This window comes from Lepus europaeus, chromosome 19, assembly GCF_033115175.1.
Source record: "Lepus europaeus isolate LE1 chromosome 19, mLepTim1.pri, whole genome shotgun sequence".
NCBI classification, from domain to species: domain Eukaryota; kingdom Metazoa; phylum Chordata; class Mammalia; order Lagomorpha; family Leporidae; genus Lepus; species Lepus europaeus.
This window is the reverse complement of record NC_084845.1, coordinates 53,638,769-53,659,673: the sequence shown is the minus strand read 5'-3', so window position 1 is coordinate 53,659,673 and position 20,905 is coordinate 53,638,769. Positions and strand designations below refer to the sequence as shown.

The following is a 20,905-nucleotide window of genomic DNA, read 5'->3' as shown; positions in this document are numbered from 1 at the left end:
ACCCCTAGCGCAGACGGGACTACATTTCCCAGAAAGCCTTGCGCGGGGGCGGAGGCGGCCGGGATGCGATGGCGGAGTCGCTGCCGCTGGAGGTGAGAGGAAGCGGCCCTCAGGCCTAGGTCCGGACAGGCCCCGCCCTCGGGGTCCCGGGCTTCGGGGAGGGGCTGTGAGACAGCGAGCCCGCCCTCCCGCCTGGCGGCAATAACCCGCCCGACAGATCCCGGGACCTGCCAGCTCTCGGTAACGGCCGCGTCTTTGGGCCACTCCATCCCCTTAGCTGGGGGAATCATCCTCCCCTTCTTTATCGGCCCCAGGAGACGGCTGCTGTCACCTCAGCAAGGACGGGTCCTCGGCCCGTGTCCTTCCCTCGAGATGGCCGTCCCCACCCCCTCATTTCTGGGAGATGTCCGCTCCACACCATCATTCACGAAGGGTGACCCATCTTAGCCCCAGTGGCCCCTTCGGATGTTTGCTCCGTTTCTTCCGCCTGGTGGAGACGGCTGCTTCCCCTTCCCGGCGGTGAGAAAGAACCTGCTCCCTTCGCATCAGCTCCGGGTTTGGTTGCTGAGGTCCTTTGGTGAGGACAGGCCTTCGACGCACTCCCTAGTCCCCTAGTGATGGCCGCCTCTCTCTCTCACCCCATAGGAGAGTTCCATCTCCCAGCTGCCCACCTTAGCTGGGAGATAACAGGCTTTGTCCCGTGGCTTTTGGAATGGCCTCCCTCTCTTGCCCCCTCCTGCTGCCCTCGGAACACTGGCCACCCTTTCCTCTCAGTCCTGGACTGGTGCTCCCTGTCCTTAGCAGAAAACAGGCCTGTTGCCACCCCCACTGAGACCCCTGCAATGGTGTCTGTTTCCCCCTTGGCCCCAGAGAATATCCGTTCATCTCCATATATCCCATAGATGACTGATCATATCTCTAGGAGCCCCTTGGGGTGGGCTCCACGAGCTGGCACCACATCCTCACCACTGCCTAGAGTCTACAGAGTCCAGCCCCTCCCCAGCCTCGTGAATCGTGTCCCTGCTTCCTCCTGTGATGACAGGTTTGATCCCTTCTCCCTTTGCTCCTGCGCTTGGCAGCTCGTCCCCTACAAGATAGGCTGCCCTGCTTGGTCCATCTCAGTCCCTGTCAATTCTTTATATGCTAGCCCTCCTGTCTCCAAAGCCTGACCTCCCAGTCATTCTGCTCTCAACAATCATCTTTTATATCCCCACCCTGTCCCTGAGCAAACTCTTGGTGGAAATAGAGGTAGAGGATTGTCCATCCTTGATTTAATACAGTAAGTATGGACTGAGCCCCTCCTTTCTCTGGGTGTCTGAGGAGGGGAGCAGAGGTCAGAGTGGGCTTGTGAAGTCAGGGTTCAAGAAGGCATGGCAGCAGAGAGGCCCATGTAGGCAAAAGAGAGTGGACACGCTGGGCTTGCGTAGGACAGGAGGGAGATTGGGTAGGGAAAGCTCTGGGACCATGGGTCTGGACAGGCGTGGAGGCCTGACAGTGCTGCCGCAGGAGTGGAGACTTTATCCTGAGAGTTCTGGGGAACCCTGGAGGTTTTCATCAGGGATGTGTGGAGACTGAAAATGTTGTTTTTAAAAAAGGAAATTAATCTTGTGACAGTTTGCAGAATGGATTATCCAGGATGAAGCTGGAGGCCAGGAAGGCGGGTGGGAGATTGTGGAAGGAATCCAGTTCTGGGGTGGTGAAAATCTGAGGTAGCAAAATTGCAAAGGTAGAAATATTGGTAACAGCCACCCACCTGTCATTTATGGATTGTCAAGCATTATGTATCATATATAATATGTATATGTTAATACATCAATATGTATAAAATTTAATTCTCATAAGACTATCATATGGATTCTTTTATCCCCATTTTGTAGATATGAAAACTAGAGCTCAGAGAGGTCAAGTATCTTGCCTGAGGTCACCCAGCTAGGAAGTAGTACAGCTGGGGTTTGACTGAATCTAGTGGAGAATAGAATGAGATGAGCCTGGCCTAAAGCCTGTGCTTCACGTGAAGAACATGAAGAGTCAGAAATATTGTGTGGACCTTCCAGGGGTGCACTGGCGCCACGGGGCAGTTAGGAGGGGCTGTTTTAGACTGAGGGCACGATATGAATCTTGGTTGAGATTGGCGGGGGAGGGTGATAAGCATTAGGGTAAAGGATTCAGTAGACAATTGGTAATACTGGACTAGCACTTGGATAGTAGGAGGAGAATATGGGGCTATTAAATTGCTTGTTATTCCTATATTGGTAAATGGAACATCCAAAGCCCCAGTTCTCAACCCTGGTAGCCACAGAAGAATCCAGAAACAGGGCAATTGGAATGCCAGATGTAACTAGAAAAGCATCTGACAGCACTCAAGGAAAGAAGATTCTAGAGGAAAGAAATAGTTAATACCAATCATTCTTAGCCTCACAACCATCCCCTTTCCCAGTTCCCTTTGGACTTCTAATCTTACTACCAGCAGCCTCCAGGCCTCCTGTGTGAGTGGAGAGGCCTGTGCCTTCCAGGCTGGGTCTTGGTGGGCCAAAGTCTTCATAGCCAGCTGAGAAGGCAAGTTGACAGTGCAAAATGGAAAAGAAGGTGTGTGTGAGGGGTGTGTGTGTGTGTGTCTGTCTACCCCACAGAACTTGCCCTGTGAGGACAGGAGGAAGAGAGAAAAGAAACACCTGACTTGCTATGCAAGCTCTTTTGCTATGTTAAATAACTCTTAGAACAACTCATTTAAATCTCACTACAACTGCCATCTTATAGATAAGGAAAACAAGGCTCAGCCTGAGATTTGAACTAGTTTCTCTGGCCCCAGTACCCAAGCTTTTCCAATCAAACTGAGCAGGAAGCTTGAGTCCTGTCATTTGGGAGAAGTCTGCACCCCACCAGGTGTCAGAAAAGATTTGTTCTCAACAGATTCCTGGAGGCTGGAGAGAGGAAGTGAATACTTCATGAAGCTTTGGATTCAGGATAATCTAGAAACCAGTGCTTGGTACCCCCAGAGCCACAGTGCTTATCAGCTGGGGTAGATTCCAAAGGCCCCAGTTCTTTTTTTTTTTTTTTTTTTTTTTGACAGGCAGAGTTAGAGACAGAGAAAGATCTTTTTTTTTTTCCATTGGTTCACCCCCCAAGTGGCCGCTTGGCCTGAGGAGGTGCTTCTTCCTGGTCTCCCATGGGGGTGCAGGGCCCAAGGACTTGGGCCATCCTCCACTGCCTTCCCAGGCTACAGCAGAGACCTGGACTGGAAGAGGAGTAACCGGGACTAGAACCCGGAGTGCCGGTGCAGGTGGAGGATTAGCCTAGTGAGCCGCGGCGCCGGCATCAGCTGGGGTAGATTCCAAAGGCCCCAATTCTAACAGCTCCCAACACCCTGTCTTTTTCCCTTAGATGCTTACGTATATTCTGAGCTTCCTGCCTCTGTCAGATCAGAAAGAGGCCTCCCTCGTGAGTCGGACTTGGTACTGTGCAGCTCAGAATGCGCTTCGGGAGGTAAGGACCCCACCCCTACCCAGTCCATTGTCCGTTGTCTCCCCAGTTTTCCCATGGTCCTACTTATATATCATTCATCTGTCCATCCGTGCGCATATGCACACAAGTACATGCATACATGCAGGGCTTGGGATACAAGGCTGGGGCCCAACAGGTGAATAAGACGCAGCTCCCCCACAGGGCTCACAGTGAGTGAAGGAGAAGGGTAATAGGAATAATCGTGCTATGGTGCGCTCAGTGCTGTGACACTGGAATGCAAGGGTACAAGAGGAGCATGGGGAAGGGCAGCCAGAGGACAGGGGCAGCCTCGGGGAAGGCTTCCTGACAGCAGAGGATGAGGAGAAGGTTGGTCTTCCAGGGGAAGGCACCAAGGTGTGAAGTGGTTCTGGCAGTGACCACGCAGGTTCCTGTGACTGGAGCTGAGCTGTGTATGGCATAGGTGCTGGACGAGGAGGCTGGAACCAGGTAGACTGTAAGCCGGCTGATGTGCCTGGCCCCAGAGCCCGGGCTTTTTCCTGAGTACAGTCATCTTAAGGCAGCTAGTGACAAGGTGTGCTTTGTGCCTTAGAAAACTGCAGTGCAGAATGGACTGAATCTAGGGAGGCCGCCCAGCTGGGAGACAAATGCAGACATCTGTGCTAGTTTGAGAGGCAAGCAGTGGTGGCTCACTGTTTACATTCTGACTCACCTGATTGTTAGTGAAGGTGAACAGTTCTTCTCACCAGCTGACCATTTGTATTTCCTCTTTTTGTTTATTCATCTTTATCCACTTAACTATTCAGTTCTTGATTTCCCTTCTCAATCTGTGTGTGTGAACGTTTTACATATTAAAGATATTTGTGTATTTGTTGAAATACATTCCTATTTGTCTTTTGATTTGTAGATATGTTTTTACCTATGAGATACAGAAATTAAATTTCTAAGTTGTTGATTCTGAACATCTTTTTCTATTTCTTTCATTGTTTTTAAACTTAAAGATCCCTTTGGAGATTTGGTAAATATACACTCTTCTGTTTTGTTTTTTTTTTCTTTATAATAGACTATTTTTAAAGGCAGTGTTAGGTTTACAGTGAAATTGTTTCTTCTGTCTTGTATTTTTTATTGGTGACATTTATTTTGATCTATGCTATGAGATAAGAAGCTGAACAGATTTGTTTTCAAATAGTCCAAGCGCAGTGTATGTCTTATCTTCCCCTTCCCTGTTGGTTTGGAAACCTACTCTGTCATATATCAAATGAGTGTGTATAAATAGGTCTATTGTTGAATTATCAGTGTCATTGATCTTCCTGTCCAAAGGAATTTGATTTTAGACTTGATGAGCATTTGAACTATGAGACATCTATGTGCGATCCAGGATAGTTAGATTTCTGGGTGAGGAATTCAAGGGAGGTTTCTGGGTAAGACATAGATAGGAGTGTCATGAAAGAATGGATGGAAGTTAGAGCCACAGCACTGAGCAGCTTCTCCCAGGGGACAGCACGAAGAGCCAAAGGCACTGCAGGCCAGAGAATTCCCCAGGGCTGGACACCAGTCCAAGGTCACAGGAAGGAGAGGGGGCCGAGGAGACCCCAGAAAGAGGAGGGCCCAGAAGTCAAAAGCAAGAAAGCGTTCAAAGGGCTGAGTAGATAGTTAGTGTTAAATCCCACAGAGTCCAGCCGAATAAAAAACAAGGAATGTCCATGATATGTGATACCCAAAGAGGTCACTAAAGGCTTCAGGAATATTTGGAATCTGGGAGAGAAAGCCAGGTTGGTCCAGGAGTGAATGAGAGATGGAAGGAAATGGAGGGTGACCTCAGTTGCAAGGAATTTCCCCAGGGAGGAAGGAAATCAACAAGGCAGAAATGGGGGGAGGATATTGTGACACAGCAGTTAAGGCCTCCACTTGGGATGCCTACCTCCCCTATTAGAGGGCCTGAGTTCAAGTCCCACCTCCGTTTCCAATCCAGCTTTGTGCTAATGTACACCCTGGAAGGCAGCAGATGATGGCTTAAGTAACCTGGGGCCAAGCTACCCCCACATGGGAGACCTGGATGGAATTCCTGTGTCCTGGCTTCAGCCTGGCTCAGCTCTGGCTGTTTTGGACATTGGCAAAGTAAACTAGTGGATGGAAAATTCTCTCTCTCTCTCTCTCTCTTTCAAATAAATAAACTTAAAAAAAGAAAACAGGGCAGAAATGAGAGTTTGAGGTGGGCTTGACAAAGGGATTTTGATTGGGAGAGATTCCAAATGTGCTTAATGCCTCGAGAGTCACTAGGGAAGCGGTGCGTGTGTGGAGGAGAGAGGTCAGGGACGGCAGATGCCGCCCGAGGGGGTGCGGAGACCGGCCTCAGCGCACAGGGCTGACCCGCAAGGACGCAGAGGGTGTCACCTCTTCCTGAGGAAGCGGGGGGGGGGGGGGCTGTTTGTGGAGGAAGAGTCTCGGAGGCATCCACTTCCCTAGCTGTTCCTGTGTGTGCCTAGCACTGTGCTGGGCACGTGGGGGCGGGGCGGGAGGGGCGCCCGCACTGGGGAGTTAATGCTAAGAGGGGGCCCAGCACAAGCTGAAAGGGGCCAGGGTGCTGCATTCAAACTCTGCCTCTCTGAGGCACATCCGGGATTCTGAGGAAGACATTCAGAAAGGACTCCATGGAGGAGGAGATGCTCAGCCTGCGACTCGAGAGAGGAGAACATGTTTGCCAAATAGAAGTAGGTGAGGGGTGGGCTCTGCTCCCCACACCCCAGAAATGGAGAACGCCGCTAAGTAGAGGCAGGCAGCATGCCACAGCACTTCACATGAGTGAGCATCCCCAAAGCTGCCAAGGAAGGGGAGTGGGTGTGGGGAGATACGGGCTGCAGAAGGAGGTGGGGTCTTGAAGGCTGGCCAGGAAACCTGGCCCTGTCCTGTGGGCATGGAGACCTGCCTGAGGGTGTGAACAGCACATCCAGGTTTGCCTTCCGGAAAGTGTCTCGGTGACGAGCCCGAGGACACCTGGGGTCCGAAAGACTGAAGGAGCAGGACGCTGCTGTGATTGACTCTGGGCCGACCGCACAGGACCGAAGGGAAGCAGCAGTAGTGGCCCTGGAATAGAGGAGCTATTTCAGTACAGCAGAGAAGTGGCGCTGTGGGGACTTCGGACACTGGAGACGCGGGAGTGAGGAGTCTAGGATAACTCCCAGATTCCCCACTTGGGTGCCTCGGTGGAGGGTGGCGAAAATATACGAGAAGGAGCAGGGTTTTGGAGAATAAGGTGGTAAATTGAGATTTTGGCATGTTGAATCCGTGTTATCTGGAGAGAGTTCAGGAAGCAGGCGGCTCCCAGGAAAATCAGGTGGATCAGAAAGAAAGCAGTTGGAATGATTGCCCCCCAGGACCAAGTGCACATGGAGAGGGACATAGATTGTGTGTGTTACATTGCGTGGAACAGTCTGGAGGGAACCCACTCATTCATACTCATGGACTGGTCTCTCTTTGGTGACCCCAAAAGAGGCTGATGGAACTAGGCTGGAAGAGAGGTGGAGAACCAAGAGGGCAGAGTCACTGAGTCCCCAGGGGGAGAGGACATCAGGGACATGAAGGGAGGTCTCGAGAGAAGCCCTCACACACTGGGGGGGGAGCTGTTGCCAGGAATGATTGATTCTTTTTTTTTTTTTTTTTTTTTGACAGGCAGAGTGGATAGTGAGAGAGAGAGAGAGACAGAGAGAAAGGTCTTCCTTTTTGCTGTTGGTTCACCCTCCAATGGCCGCTGCGGCCGGCGCATCTCGCTGATCCGAAGCCAGGAGCCAGGTGCCTCTCCTGGTCTCCCATGCGGGTGCAGGGCCCAAGCACTTGGGCCATCCTCCACTGCCTTCCCCGGGCCATAGCAGAGAGCTGGCCTGGAAGAGGGGCAACCGGGATAGAATCCGGCACCCCAACCGGGACTAGAACCCGGTGTGCCGGCACCACAAGGCGGAGGATTAGCCTGTTAAGCCATGGCGCCGGCCAGGAATGATTGATTCTGTGGGGACAGTGGTGGAGGGGCAAATGAGCGAGGCAAGGGGAAGGAGAGGAGCAGCCCAGGTGTGGGTGTGCCCTTTGCTCCCAAGAAGCCAGACTCTGGAGGGAAGGGAGAAGCGAGGGTGGGAGGAGGGCTGCAGGCTGAGGGAGCCTTTTTGTTGTTGCTTAGGGCTCTGGGGTGTTTGTGGCCTCTGAGGAAGGAGAAGGCAGAAACAGCAGAGTTCCTAGAGGGGAAGGTGGAAACAGCCCAGTGGGCCAAGAGAGGGGGCCAGCTGGAACCAGAAGTGCATGAGAGGGAAGGAGGTTAGGCTGGCTGCTGCCAGGGGCCAGCTGGTGACCAGGGAAAGGGGAGGACTCCCACCTGATGGTTTTGCCTGCTTTTCTGAGAAGGCTGGGGTCAGGGGAGGCTGCTGCAGCGGGCGCAGGAGCTGGAGAAGTTGGTGGGCTTGAAGGGAGATCTTGGGGGCCGGGAGTGGACAGGGATCAAGGAAGAGAAGTAGGGGAGGCGATGCTGGTAGTGCAGGTGAGAGGGAAGACCCTGGTGTCCTGGGCAGCATTCCATATCCCCAGCACAGACCCAGAGGAGGCATCTTGTCTCATCATACCTGGCCGGGCCAGGAGGATGGGCACAGTGGCTTGTCAGAGGCAGGAAAGCTGGGCCCTGAGGACAAGCAGTCTCAGGGTGAAGCTAGTGGAGGCCAGCAAAGGAGAAGGCAAAGGAGACAAAATGGGTAGCCAGGCCCCTGGGCTTAGGTGAGATTGGAGGAGGAGGCTGGGGCATTGTTTAGGATCTTAAGGGTCTATCATTTTTGAACTTGGGTTGCCCCCGCTAATGGTAGACTCCACATAGAATTTTTTTTTTTTTTTTTTTGACAGGCAGAGTGGATAGTGAGAGAGAGAGAGACAGAGAGGAAGGTCTTCCTTTGCCGTTGGTTCACCCTCCAATGGCCGCTGCGGCCGGCACATCACGCTGATCCGAAGCCAGGAGCCAGGTTCTTTTCCTGGTCTCCCATGGGGTGTAGGGCCCAAGCACTTGGGCCATCCTCCACTGCCTTCCCCGGGCCATAGCAGAGAGCTGGCCTGGAAGAGGGGCAGCCGGGATAGAATCCGGCACCCCAACCGGGACTAGAACCCGGTGTGCCGGCACCGCAAGGCGGAGGATTAGCCTGTTAAGCCACGGCGCCGGCCTCCACATAGAATTTTTGTCAAAGACCCATCCGATGCCTCTGCAAACCTCAGCCCCACCTGATTGGCAGCATTAGGATAGCCAGGCCGCAGGTTCTTAGGCACCTGGGGCCCTGCCCATCCCTCACCACCATGTCCCGCAGAACAGGCTGCAGAACCCTACTGACAGGAACCATCTCCCAGGGCCCGGATGTGGGCAGGCAGATAAGGAGATTGTGCCCCCAACCCATTGGTGCAGTGGAAGATCCTGGCTTACCGGGGCCAGCTGGGCTCTCTGTCTCAGCAGGCCAGGCTGGAGGCTGCAGTTGGTGACTTCTTTTTCCCCCTGCTCTACCCCCAGTTAACTTAATCTCAGTTTTTGTTAAATAAGGGTTCAGGCCAAGCCAGTGCCCCCACAGGTACCCGGGTGCTGCCCTTCCCTGGGAAGAGCCTTGGTTGGCTGCCACTAGGCTGGTCACTGTGAAGCAAGAGCTGAAGACAGCTCCGCCCTCTGCTGCCCTCTCCCTCCTGAGCTGTTTATTCAAGCCTGGATGAGCCTGCAGAAGCAGACTCCTCTCTAGAGTCCCCTGGCCCTCGGTGCCAGAGCAGGCATTTTTCCAGTGTCTTCTGGAGGAGAGCGGGTGTGGTAGCTTTGGTTCCTGTAGTGCGCAGGAGGGAGAGCATTGTCTCCATCAGATTCCTTTCCCAGCCTGAACCAAGGTCTGTAGGCTCAGCCAGGGCTTCACCTGATACAAGACCCTGGCCTCCTGCAGTCCAGGGCCATGTGTCACCTTTAACAGATTCAGGGCATTCTCCAAGTGACTTTGCAATTACTCTTTTTTAAAAAGATTTATTTATTTGAAAGGCAGAGTTACAGAGAGAAGAGGGGCTAGGGTGGGGGCGGGGGGTGGGGAGAATGATCTATCCCCTAGTTTACTACCTAAATGGCCATAATGACTGGGGCTGGGCCAGGCCAAAGCCAGGAGCCTGAAACTCTGAGTCTCCCATATGGATGGCAGGGGTCCAAGCACTAGGGCCATTTTCCACTGCTTTCTAAGGTGCATTAGCAGAGAGTTGTATTGGAAGTTGAGCAGCCGGGACTTGAAACCTGGGTGCCTATGGGATGCTGGCATCACAGGTGGAGATTTAACTTTCTACACCACAAGGCCAGCCCAGCAGTTCCTTTTAAGATCCAAACACTGGGAGAGGAGACCAGGGGCCGAGTTGGTCCCTCTGTGGTTGAAGCAGGCACTCTTCCCTTGACCCTTTAGAAGCACCTAGGGCTACTCTTATACCAGAGCCAAAGTCCAGCACCCAGGAAGCATGCTCTGCCTGCTACTGTGCCCCCCACAGAGATAATATCTGTAAAGGGCTTTTCCTGGCCATTGCAGTTTAAGTCCAGGTGGCCTTAAGAGCAGGGAGATGACTTAGAGGCTGTCCTCAACCCACCAAGCAAAATGGTGGCAGGCCTGAGATGGTCTCAAGCCCCCCCTTCTCCCAATGGCTAGAATTCCTTCCAGCCAGCTCCCGCCTCTTTTTCAAGTGACTTGGTGCCAGCAGCCAGCCCTGGACTTGGGGCCTGGGAAGAGTGCCAGTGCCTTCTCATGTCTGCCTACCTTGTTATTGGGAGGCAGTGGGAGTGGGAACATTCCTGGCCACGCAGGCTCTGGTGGAAGGCAAGCTAAGCACCTACAGTGGCTGCAGCTGCTGGAGCTGGGGTGTGCAGGGCTCACAGAGGCTCCTCATCACCGGGGGGGTAGGGGGGGGGCACTGCCTCTGCAGCCAGCTCCTGCCACCAGCATTTGCTCTGTTTAGCATCAGGCTGACTCACCTGTCCTGCAGTGACATTGGCAGTGGCTGAATGCATGCTCTTTCTTCCATTCTGAAACATGGCCTCTCTGGTCTCTGTTTGTCACCCTTTTCCCCACCCTTACACTGGGGTCTTCCCAGCTCTCCTTAAATCTGAGACAGACTGGCTCTTGGGAGTCGCCTCTACCCCAGCATGAGGGCGTCTGTGGTGAGCATTCCTCTCATCCAGAATGACCAGAAGTGAGGTCAGAAGGGGACCTGGTGATCCCTGATTCCTGTGAAAGAGGCCAGGAGCTGGTTCCTGTCCCTTCCACACACGCCTTCCCATTGTGGCAGCCAGGGGTGTCTGCTGCTTTCTCGGGCAGAAGCCAGGCTGGCTCCTCCACCAGGAATGAGCTCTGTGCTTCCTGGGAGAATTCTATTGATAGGTATCTTGCCAGAGCACATCCTGTGTGCCATTCTGATTCCCAGCTGCCGGCTCATGTTCTGTGGGCTACAAGCAGGAAACAGCAGCTAGGGACAAGACAGGTTTACAGAGAGCTTGCTTTCCTGCACCTGAGAAAACAAACAAGTCTTCTTTGAGGCCCATTTGCCTGCAACCTGGGCAGAGGTGGGGAAATGGGGCTGGGATTTTAGAAGCCATGGCCATGCTGCCCTCTCACTACAGACCTGTTCCATACACATGACACCAGCTTCCTTTGGCACAAGATTAGGAAAGGTTCTAGGACAATATATCCTTCCCTGGGGCCTCTTGCACAAGCCAGCTCATTCCCAAGACTTGCCCCGAGCTCACCTACCGAGTTCCTCACCACTGCAGCTGTGTGCTCCCCACTCTCGTACCCCTCTTCCTCTGTGGCACTTTTGAGGTTTGTCCTGTCCACAGAAATGGGAGGCTTCTCCTTACTTCCCCGGACACCAAGTTGTCCCCTCCAGAGATGTGTCACAGGGTCACAAGCACATCTTTTTAAACATTTTTTTAGATTTATTTATTTGAAAGGCATTGTTACAGAGAGGCGAAGTAGAGAGAGAGAGTTCTTCCATCTGCTGGTTCACATCACCTAAGGACTTGGGCCATCTTCTATCACTTTCCCAAGCCATAGCAGAGCTGAATCGAAAGTGGAGCAGGTGCCCATATGGGATGCTGGCAATGCACACGGTGGCTTTACCTGCTATGCCATAGCACCAGTTCCCACAAGCACTTCTTGAACCCAGGCAGCCAGGACCCAGTCCCACATGTCTTAGTTCATACATGTGCACCTGTGTACGTACACATATATGGCCAATTTTGTTAACATTCATGTGCCTGAAACACAGGCCACCAGAGGACCCAGGACTCGCTGCCTTCCCCAGTCCTCTGGCGCCTGGGCCTGAGAGGGTGTGGTGAGTGACACCTGCCTCGCTTCTTCCCGCCTTCAGTTGCTCTGAGAGCTACGGATGTGCTTTCTAGAAAGTGAGGGAGGCTGGTTGCTTAGCTAATGCTGAGACCCTGAAGTAGGAGACGGAGCCTGTGGATCAGCCTCCTTCTGAACGTCCCAAAGGCTGGGGTCTGGCATACTTTGTCCTCCCACTCCCTGGGTGGCCTCCAACTGACATCCCAGCCCTCCTGGGCTCAGCAAGCCACCTCTCCATGCTGTCCCTGACCACCTCGCTCCCTAGCATCCAGTCTTTTGTCTGTTACTAACCTTCCTGCCCTCCCCCCACAGCCTTCTCTCAGCTCCACTTCCTCCTCACACCCCCACCCAGCTACACATGACTTCATCCACCTGGTGGGTTCCCCTTGTGGAAGAGCCTTTGCTGACCTGCTCTCAACCTCTGGCTGGAGGACTGACCTCTGGCCTGCTGCTGCCCCCTAGATAAATGTGCGGTACAACATCCCTGTGTCCTCTGCCTCCCTCTCGGCCATCAAGAGCCTGGGCCTCAGGGGCATCTCCTGCATTGGCCTCATCAACCTGGATGGTTCACCAGCTTCACAGCAGGTGCTGCAGTCTGTTGCCCACTATCTAGGCCCACACCTGCAGAGCTTGTGCCTGGGCGGAGGCAGCCCCACAGAGGCCTCCTTCGTGGCCCTGATCCTGGGCTGCCCAGCCCTGCGGATCCTTGACCTCAGTGGCTGCAACAGCCTCTTCACATCGGGCATGCTACTGGCTCATCCTGAGACAGCACAGAGTGTCCAAAAGGCTCTGAGTGGCCTCCGTGAGCTCAACCTGGCTGGCTTGCGGGACCTGTCCGACCCCAGCTTCAACCAGCTCAGCAGCTGTGCTCCCAGCTTGGAGCGTCTCTCCTTGGCGTACTGCCACCTCACCTTTGAGCCAGGCCTGGCCCGGGGCTTCACTGGCTCCCAGTACTGCCCCGCCAAACTCTCTTTCCGCAACCTGCTACGATTCGTGAAGGAGCGGGCTGGCAGGCTGCATGCCCTGGACCTGGGAGGCACTGGCTTGCCACCTGAGGCCCTGAAAGCCCTGGGCCAAGTTGCCGGGTTGCAGCTGCAGGAACTGAGCCTGCACAGCTGTAGAGACCTCTCCACAGAGGCAGTGACCACCTTGTGCCGCCAGCAACCAGGCCTTACCTCCCTGGACCTCAGTGGCTGTTCAGAACTGACTGATGGGGCGCTCTTGGCTGTGAGCCGGGGCCTGCGGCACCTGCGGCGCCTGTGCGTGGGGAAGCTTCAACGCCTGACAGACGCAGGATGTACAGCTCTGGGGGCCCTACGGCAGTTGCAGAGCCTGGACATGGCCGAGTGCTGTCTGCTGAGCGGGCGGGAGTTAGCCCGGGCCCTGGGCCCTCTGCATGGAGCGCCACCCACCCTGGCCTCCCTCAGGCTGGCCTACTGCTCTTCACTGAAGGTGAGCCCACCATCCTTGTCCTTTACTCTAGGGCTGGGAGCTAAGGGCCTGGGGCGGGGGAGGGGGACGACTAAGGGTTGGTAGTGAGAAGTGAACTTGGGATATAGTCTGGGAGGACAGAAGCCTCAGTAGATGCTGTGGTTATCAGCACTCCTCCCCTAAGTCCCCATAGGGCCCAGGGAGAGGGAGGTCCAGCCCAAGGCCTCACATGCCAAGTGCCCATTTGTTGACTGCTGCAGTCCGGGGAGGGGCACTGCTGGGGAGGCAGGGAGGCTGGAGGAAGGGGGTGCAGGAGAATGGAGGGAGAGAGGCTCTGAAGGCAGCTCGAGGGCGGAACCTCAGGAGGTGGTGTGATGTGGGAACCACAGTCATTTCATAACCAAAGCCAGATCCTAAAATAGGGACCAGCCCTGTCCCTCTGGGCCGTGCCTGGTCAGTACGACCAGGGCATTCTCAGGCTAATGCGTAGCTCTCGACCTTGAAAGTGCCTCTCCTCCCACCCCCACTCCACCTTCTGTGTGTCGTAGCTGCTCTCTGGGCCCACATTCTTGTGCCTCTGTGGTACCCCTCTCTACAAACCAGCTGCCTCCACTGTGCCCATAACTCCTGTTTCCTCGACTTCAACTTTTCCCTGCCTCACCCTGCTGCAGCCTCATAGTTCTGGGTCAAGTTCTAGAGGGAGCATATCTGATTGGCTCAGCAGGCCACCTCTGGTCCAATAAGCTCTGGTCAGAGGGCTGCCTCACTCCTTCAGCAGGGGCAGGGGGTTCAGGTGGGGCAGCTACCTTAGAAATTTCCATGCGCACCCTTCCTCCCCCAACACCAGAGGCCCCGCCTCTGTCCTCCAGCAACCTCCCCCTGGTCTTTCACCGCCAGGGCCCACCCTTTCCATTCTGACCGTTTGCTACCAGTACGGGGACCATGTTGCTCCCCGTCTTGGTCCTCTAGTATTTCCCTATTGCCTGTGGGGTTTGGGAAGCAGCCCCCTGCCAGGCCTGCCGGCACAGGCACGTGCTGCCACGCCATCCTCTGTCCTCTTCTCCTTCCTAGGATGCCTCAGTGTTCTCCATGATCCCAGTGCTGGGCCAGAGCCTCAGGGTACTTGACTTGTCCTCCTGTGTGGCCCTCACCAACCAGACCGTACAGGCCATCTGCACCTACCTCACCCACCTCTCAGTCTTGCGCCTGGCTTGGTGCAAGGAACTCTGCGACTGGGGGCTTTTGGGGCTCAGAGAACCAAGTGAGGAGCCCACGCACATGCCCCAGGTGCAAGACTCTCAAGGTTGGGGTGGAGATGGGGTGGCCCCTGTCACAGTTGCCCTCCTGAGTCTTTCTCAAGGAGCACTGGAGAGGAAACTCAGGAAGAACCTGAGCAGCAGGAGCTTCTGCCTACAGCCACGTCCAGAGCTGGAGCACCAGGACTCAGGCCCCAAGGAATCCTCTCTACAGCCACAGGGCCCCTCCCTGCTCGTGCTGCAGGCCCTGCAGGAGTTGGACCTCACAGCCTGCAGCAAGCTGACCGATGCCAGTTTGGCCAAGGTGTGGAGCTGAGGATCCTGGGCCAATCCACATTTTGCCCAGAATTCTAAGAAGTCTTGAGTTCCTTTCTCACGAGCTTCTGCTGCTTATGGTCATTCCCCTGGCTTGGGGTGGAGGAACCTGGAAGGGCCCCAGGCGCTGATTCCAGGACCAAACTGTACCCATGCCTTGTCACCCCATTTTTGCAGGTGCTCCAGTTCCCCCAGCTGAGGCAACTCTCCCTGAGCCTGTTGCCAGCACTCACAGACCTGGGCCTGGTGGCTGTGGCCAGGGGCTGCCCCAGCCTAGAGCGCCTAGCGCTGAGTCACTGTGGCCGCCTCAGCGATGAGGGCTGGGCCCAGGCAGCCGGGTCCTGGCCAAGGCTGCAGCACCTCAACCTGTCCAGCTGCAGTCAGCTCACAGAGCAGTGAGTGTGTCCCATGAGGTGGAGCAGAGGGAGCCACAGAGCAGGGACTGGGCTGGGGCCCCAGGCTGTGTCAGGCCCTTAGCCATTGGCTTCCTTACAGAACACTGGATACCATTGGGCAGGAGTGCAAGCAGCTTCGGGTGTTGGATGTGGCCATGTGCCCCCGCATCAACATGGCCGCCATCAGGCGCTTCCGAGACCGACTGCCAGAGGTGACCTGTGTCCAGTCCCGCTTTGTGGGAGGGGCAGACCTGACCCTAACACTCTGAGGTCAAGTCAATAACCAGCCGTGGCTCAGCCTCCTTTACCCTACTGTCCCCAGCCCTGGCTTCTTGACCTAGAGTTTGACTCAGTACCTCTTGCCTCCTGCTGCTGCTGCTGCTGCAGACCCTTTGACCAGGACCAGGGGTGGGACAAATCCAGGGCCTCCCCGGGAACTTCCTGCTCTAGTCTGCCCACAGCCCAGAAGCATCTTCCTTCTAGCTGCGTCTCACAGCCTCAGGTCCCTGGAAGTGCCAGCTATGTCGCTGCTTCAGGCCTCTGCACTCCTAGCCCTGTTTGCCTCGTTTGGGAGCCCAGGCCCACGGTGGGCTTAGTCTGGTAATGGGGAGGAGCACAGCCGTGCCTCTCGCCTGCCCAAATGTCAGACCTCAGGCCTGCGCACTGCCCGGTTCCTGTAGGCACTTTCCCAGCCCCTCGTAAGCAATGAACTTTAGCAGTCAAGCTTTAGTCTTTTGTAAAACCAGGCAAGATTAAAAATTTCAGACCTTACTTCCTTGTCTGAAGATCTCAGACTAAAGGGCTCTTGCCCTCTGCACGTCAGTGGGAAGTGGCCCAGCCCAGGATGAGGGATCACATGAAGAGGGCCCACGGACAAGCTCTTCCTCACAGCTGGCCCAGAGCTCCACAGGCTGCCCCCTGGCCTGTCAGCCAGCTCTTAGCTTCTCCACATGGCAGGGGACGTGGAAGCCTCCCCCAGCACAAGTCCCGGACAGGCCCAGGAGTGACGGCTTGATGCCTGAGTCATGGAGGCTCCCTTGACTGGTGCCTCCAGGCTGCAAGCCACCCCTCTCTGTGAGCACTCAGGGAGCCCATCCTGTCCCCAACCCCCAGAACACCTGCCCCTCAACTGTGGCTGTCCAAGTTTGCTAAATCTGAAGGCACAAGGGAAGACTGTCACCGTCATAGGCGTGGCCCACAAGGTTCAGAGCCGGCTCAGCGCATACCCGAGAGCCAAGCAGACTTTATTTCTGCTTCAGTTTCTGCTGGTCAGAGTGCCTGCATTTCTCTCCCCTCCACCCTTCATGGCTGCCATGGTGGTGGCAGCTGGGGCCCTTGGCCAACCTCACTGTCAAGGTTCAGTGATGCTGCAGTCATAGCAGAAGTTGAAGTTGGTGGGGGGCGGGGGTATGGGGGGTGGCCGCTCTGGGATGGGCACGTTCTCTAGCTCCAGCAACCGTAGCTTGGTCTCCATGGTCAGAAGCTGCTCCAGGTCCAGCCGTGTCTGCTCACTGCCCATGGGGCTGCCCAGAAGGGCACTCAGCCCGTCTATCCAGAGGTGGAACTGGGGACCGAGCCAGCTCTGTGAGGGCCAGTCCATCTGTGCCCCACCCCCCACCCCCCACCGCCCATTGCCCAACTCAGTCTGGCCCAGATACTCACCTCCCGTTTGGAGGGGGCAATGAAGTTGAGGTACGCCTCTTCCTCCTCACGGTCATAGCTGACTGAGAAAGCCAGCTCATAGAGGTCCTGGGGAAGCAAGGCAGTGTGGCACTGAGCAAGGAAGGAGGCAGGCAGGGACAGGTGGGAAGCAGCCCGGCCCTGCCACACTCACCTTGTTCTGCTTCCCTGAGCCCTTCTCCCGGACATGGGGGCAGTCCCTGCCTGTCAGGAGTCCCCTGATGTCAGCTACAGGGACTGCGGGAAGAAAGACAGGCTGATCACTGTAGCTGCACACGCCCCTGGGGACCTGGGGCAGTCTGGGAAAGCAGATGTTGGACTCCTGCCCCATCTTCCTTACGCTGCTCAGGCAGGCTCTCTGCGGGGGGTGGGCTGGTGCCCTCTTCCACGTCCCCATACTGCAGCACCTTGTGATTGGGGGAGAGGCAGCAGAACCACAGCTTGTCTGGAGAAAGGGGGGAGTGGGAGACGAATGAGGGGGCCTGACCCCCACTCAGCACCCCCCCCTCCTCTGCCCAGTCAGAGACCCTGGCGCCGCCGGCTGCTGATCTTGCGGAAAAGCGTCCCCTCGCAGAGGCGGAGCAAACGCTGCTGGCGGATCAGGCCCATGAGCTCTGGCTTCAGCTTCTCTCGTAGCTCCCTGGGGTGGAATGGGTGTCACTGACCAGAGTGACCTGGGGCAAGCAGAGGAGGTGGGTGCTGGGACGAGGGACCCGTCCCCACTGACTCACAGTATGGGAGGAGCCAGAGTGCCCTCCTGATGTAGCCGCTCTGTCTGCCGCAGCCGCAGCACCTCCCCGTAGGTGAGTGCGTTCACCTTGGTTCGGAAGAGCTCCAGGGAGGTGGGTTTCAGGGCCAGTGTGCGGGCTAGCTGCTCCCGCACCACCTGCATGACCTAGGGCCACCCCAAGTTCAGCTCAGGGCCTGAGCTCTGCGGCCCCACCTGGAACAGCCCCAACCCTGGCCTCTCAGCTTGCCCCCCAGTCACCTTGTCAAAGTCTTCCTGTGTAGCCCGCATCTCCTTCCAGGTCTTATTCAGCAGCTGGATGGCCACGCAGAAAAGCTCATGGAAGCTCTGGTCCTGGCCGAAGAACATGGGCGAGAAGTCCTGGGCTGTCTCGGAACCTGGAGCGGGGGGGCAGGAGGGGCTCAGGGAGAAAGTATGCAGCCCCTGGCCCTCTCTGCCCTTCCGTCCCTGTTTCCAGACTCACTGCGCCCAGTCCCACTCACAAGGCTCCCCAACACGGAGCAGCTCGCACAGCAGCACTGTTAGCTGGATGCTGCTCCGGGCGAAGGGGCACTCGTGCCTGTCCTCACGGCTGCTGTTCTCCAACACGAACTGGAGTGGTGGGAGCAGAGAACGGGGTAAAGTCAAGGCTAACCCCAAGGGGACCCTACCTAGGTGTGCATGCTGCCGTCGGCGCCCTGCCCTCTCACTGACCCGGCTGTAGGCACTGGGTGCGTGTCTAGAGAAGTAGACCATGTTATCCAGGGCTAGGAGGCCAGGAGGCACACGCTCCAGATCTTGTGCTGGGTTGCTGTTCTGTGGGAGGGGACAGAGGCAGCTCAGGAGGGCCCCCACTCTCTGGAACCACAGCCCTGGCTGGGGAGGGGTCACTCACGGTGAAGCCCAACTTGCGGAACTCCCGGGCACAGAGGGAACGACGACGGTCGGCACTCAGGGACTCCCCCTCTGGCTCAAAGGCTGCCTGGCGCAGGGCCTGCAGCTGTTCCCGCTGCTCCTGGGGTCATCGTTGGAGGAAGGGTCAAGATCACAGATTTAAGGCCAAGCTGCAAGCAACCTCAAGCCTTGTACCTCGCTGGACACACACCTGGCTGTAGGGGTCCAGTGGCGTGTGCATGCGCGGCTCCAGCAGCCCCAGTGTCAGGGCCTGCAGTACGTACAAGTGATGAGCCATCTCGTCACCTAGTGGCACTGCACTGTGGATGATGTTCTGGAGAACAGCCCGGCCGGGAGAGTGAGTGTGGGCCCACCAGGAAGGGAGGGTGGGGAGGGGTCTCCCTGGCCTGCCCTTCCTACCTTGTAGATGAACTGGCGGAAGTTTCTCTGCCACAGGTAGTCCAGCATGTGCTAAGGGGAGTGGGAAGGGGGCACAGTTGATTTAGCCCCAGAGTGGAATACAGCGCCCACCAGTGGCTGCCCTCCACCTGGCCGGCGATGGACACTTACTTTCCGTTCAGCTGGGCTGGCCCCCTGCAGCAAGGCTGTCAGCAGCGCCATGGCCTTGGTTTGCAGCTGCTGGTTCATCCTGTGGTGAGACAAGGGGAGAGTCCAGCCAAATATGCCAGGTCTGGCCCCTGCCCTCCTCTGGCCCCTGCTCCGAGAGACTTACACCTGTAGGTGCACCAGCAGCCTATCCAGTGGCACCTCACTCTTGACCAGCTGGCCCAGGGCAGGGCTGCTCAAAGTCACGCTCTCCAGCAGCCGAAGGGCCAGAGGCTGCACCGAGGCGTCCATCAAGTTAATGTTCACATAGCTTACCACCTGGGGGGAGGGGTGGCACCACCATGGAAGGCCAGATCCTGGCTCTCCCCCCACCACCTCCACCTGCTGCCCCCAGAAAAGCCCACCCACCTTCCTGACAAAGGGGATGCTGAGCGTCTCCCAGGACACCACGCCGTGCTCCATGAGCTCCAGGAAGGCCCTCAGCCCAAGGGCCAGCACCTCTCCTAGGCTGGAGGGACAGCTAGGACTAAGCAGGATCAGGCCGGAACCCCCGAGCCCCACCAGGTCCCTCAGCCCACCACAGCCCTGTGCTCACTCGTCCCCATCCTCAATGATGGTGCCTACTCTCTGAAGCCCGTCACGACTGATGACCTCTTGGGCAAAGGTCATGTCTGAGGCCAGCAAGACGAGGTGCCTCAGTGCTTCCCGGCGCCCTTCACGGCTCCCACTCTGCAGCCCACCCAAGAGCCGCTCAGCCTCAAGGTCCTGGCAGGGGCGGGAGCAGAGCAGAGGTAAGGATGGGAAGGGAAGTGTGGGGACCTGGGCGTCCACTAGGCGGGGCACTGCTGGGCAGGGGCCAGAGGCCCAGCAGAGGGCAGGGAAGGAGAGGGCAGGCCAGGAGGGGCATTACTGGGGCGGTGCTGAGACACAGGATGCTGCCGTTCTTGATCTCCGTGCGGTTCTGCAGAGGACAGCAGAAAGGGAGGCAAAGTCAGGGGTGATGGACGGCCAGGCAGGTTGTCAGGGAGGATCTGGGGGTCAGTAAAAGATCACATTCCAGGTAGGGGAGGAGTCCAGGAACCGGCCCGTGGGCTCCAGGGGTCACAGGGTGTAGAGTAGGGGCTGGGGGAGAGGGGACTCACATTCTCGGTGATGTACTTCCTGTGCCCATCAGCAAACTGCAGGGCATAGCGCTCTGAGTGAGTCAGGCTCCACCTGCAACCGCGGAGGCTCAGTGAGGCAGGTAGGGGCACCTCCTCCCTGTGCCCTTCCCCCACCCTGGCCTGGCCCGCACTCACGCGTCGCACACCTCCTTCAGCACAGCACCAAGGGGCTTCGCCTGCAAGTGGAGCAGTCACTCACAGGGCCCAAGAGTGGAGAAGAGGGAGGGAGGAACCGGAGGGAAGGTTGGGGTGGGCTACTAGGAAAAAATGGGGGCGACCCGCAGTTGGGCAGTAGTGGGGACAGGCGGGACAGGCCGAGTGACCTGGTCCAGCTGGATGAGCTGCGGGACGGCGTCACGCATCTGGACGGCAATCTTCACCACGTTCCGCGGGGGCGCCATGGTCCAGCCAGGGTGTGGGCGCCTGCCCTGTCCACAGACCGTGTAATGTGCCACTGATGGCGCACCTGGCCTGCGGCCCCAGGGAGTAAAGAGTACAGCCCTCTGTCGCGACCCGGCCCCAGTGGTCCGCACTCACGGCTCAGGCCCCCACTCCTGGAGAAGCGCCGCGGCCTTCCCAAAGGAGCCGCGGCTAGTTCCGGGTTGGAGTACGGGGTAGGACGGCGCCTGCCCTGCCCCGCCCCGCCGAGGTGGCC

The 20,905-nt window shown here is 56.8% G+C and overlaps 2 protein-coding genes across 8 annotated transcripts; one reads left to right on the top strand and one right to left on the bottom strand.

Annotated features, from left to right (window-relative positions):
- The first annotated feature begins 18 nt into the window (after positions 1-18).
- LOC133748138 (F-box/LRR-repeat protein 2-like) lies at positions 19-16,008 on the top strand. Of its 5 annotated transcripts, XM_062176725.1 has the most exons (7): positions 169-240; positions 903-1,042; positions 3,382-3,483; positions 12,285-13,274; positions 14,325-14,813; positions 15,002-15,219; positions 15,320-16,008. In XM_062176725.1, the coding sequence occupies exons 3-7, from the start codon at positions 3,382-3,384 to the stop codon at positions 15,486-15,488; spliced, it is 1,968 nt and encodes a 655-aa protein (XP_062032709.1). In that variant the 5' UTR covers positions 169-240; positions 903-1,042; the 3' UTR covers positions 15,489-16,008. The 5 variants fall into 5 exon arrangements, with proteins under 5 accessions (XP_062032707.1, XP_062032711.1, XP_062032710.1 ...); XM_062176723.1 differs by lacking the exons at positions 169-240; positions 903-1,042 and adding an exon at positions 19-92; XM_062176726.1 differs by lacking the exon at positions 903-1,042 and having other exon boundaries at positions 160-240.
- A 50-nt stretch (positions 16,009-16,058) lies between these two features.
- Positions 16,059-20,851, bottom strand: ELMO3 (engulfment and cell motility 3). 3 transcript variants are annotated; one of them, XM_062176720.1, is made up of 20 exons: positions 20,788-20,851; positions 20,574-20,678; positions 20,386-20,426; positions 20,230-20,302; positions 19,998-20,048; positions 19,683-19,852; positions 19,496-19,595; positions 19,254-19,405; positions 19,091-19,169; positions 18,941-18,991; positions 18,732-18,854; positions 18,522-18,641; positions 18,130-18,442; positions 17,888-18,024; positions 17,631-17,794; positions 17,427-17,539; positions 17,240-17,344; positions 17,054-17,136; positions 16,882-16,968; positions 16,059-16,783 (listed from the first exon to the last, which is right to left on the bottom strand). In XM_062176720.1, exons 2-20 carry the CDS (start codon positions 20,649-20,651, stop codon positions 16,571-16,573), a joined length of 2,253 nt encoding a protein of 750 aa, XP_062032704.1. In that variant the 5' UTR covers positions 20,652-20,678; positions 20,788-20,851; the 3' UTR covers positions 16,059-16,570. The 3 variants fall into 3 exon arrangements, with proteins under 3 accessions (XP_062032704.1, XP_062032706.1, XP_062032705.1); XM_062176722.1 differs by having other exon boundaries at positions 18,130-18,238; positions 18,341-18,442; positions 20,574-20,827; XM_062176721.1 differs by having other exon boundaries at positions 20,574-20,673; positions 20,788-20,820.
- Between the last annotated feature and the right edge of the window lie 54 nt (positions 20,852-20,905).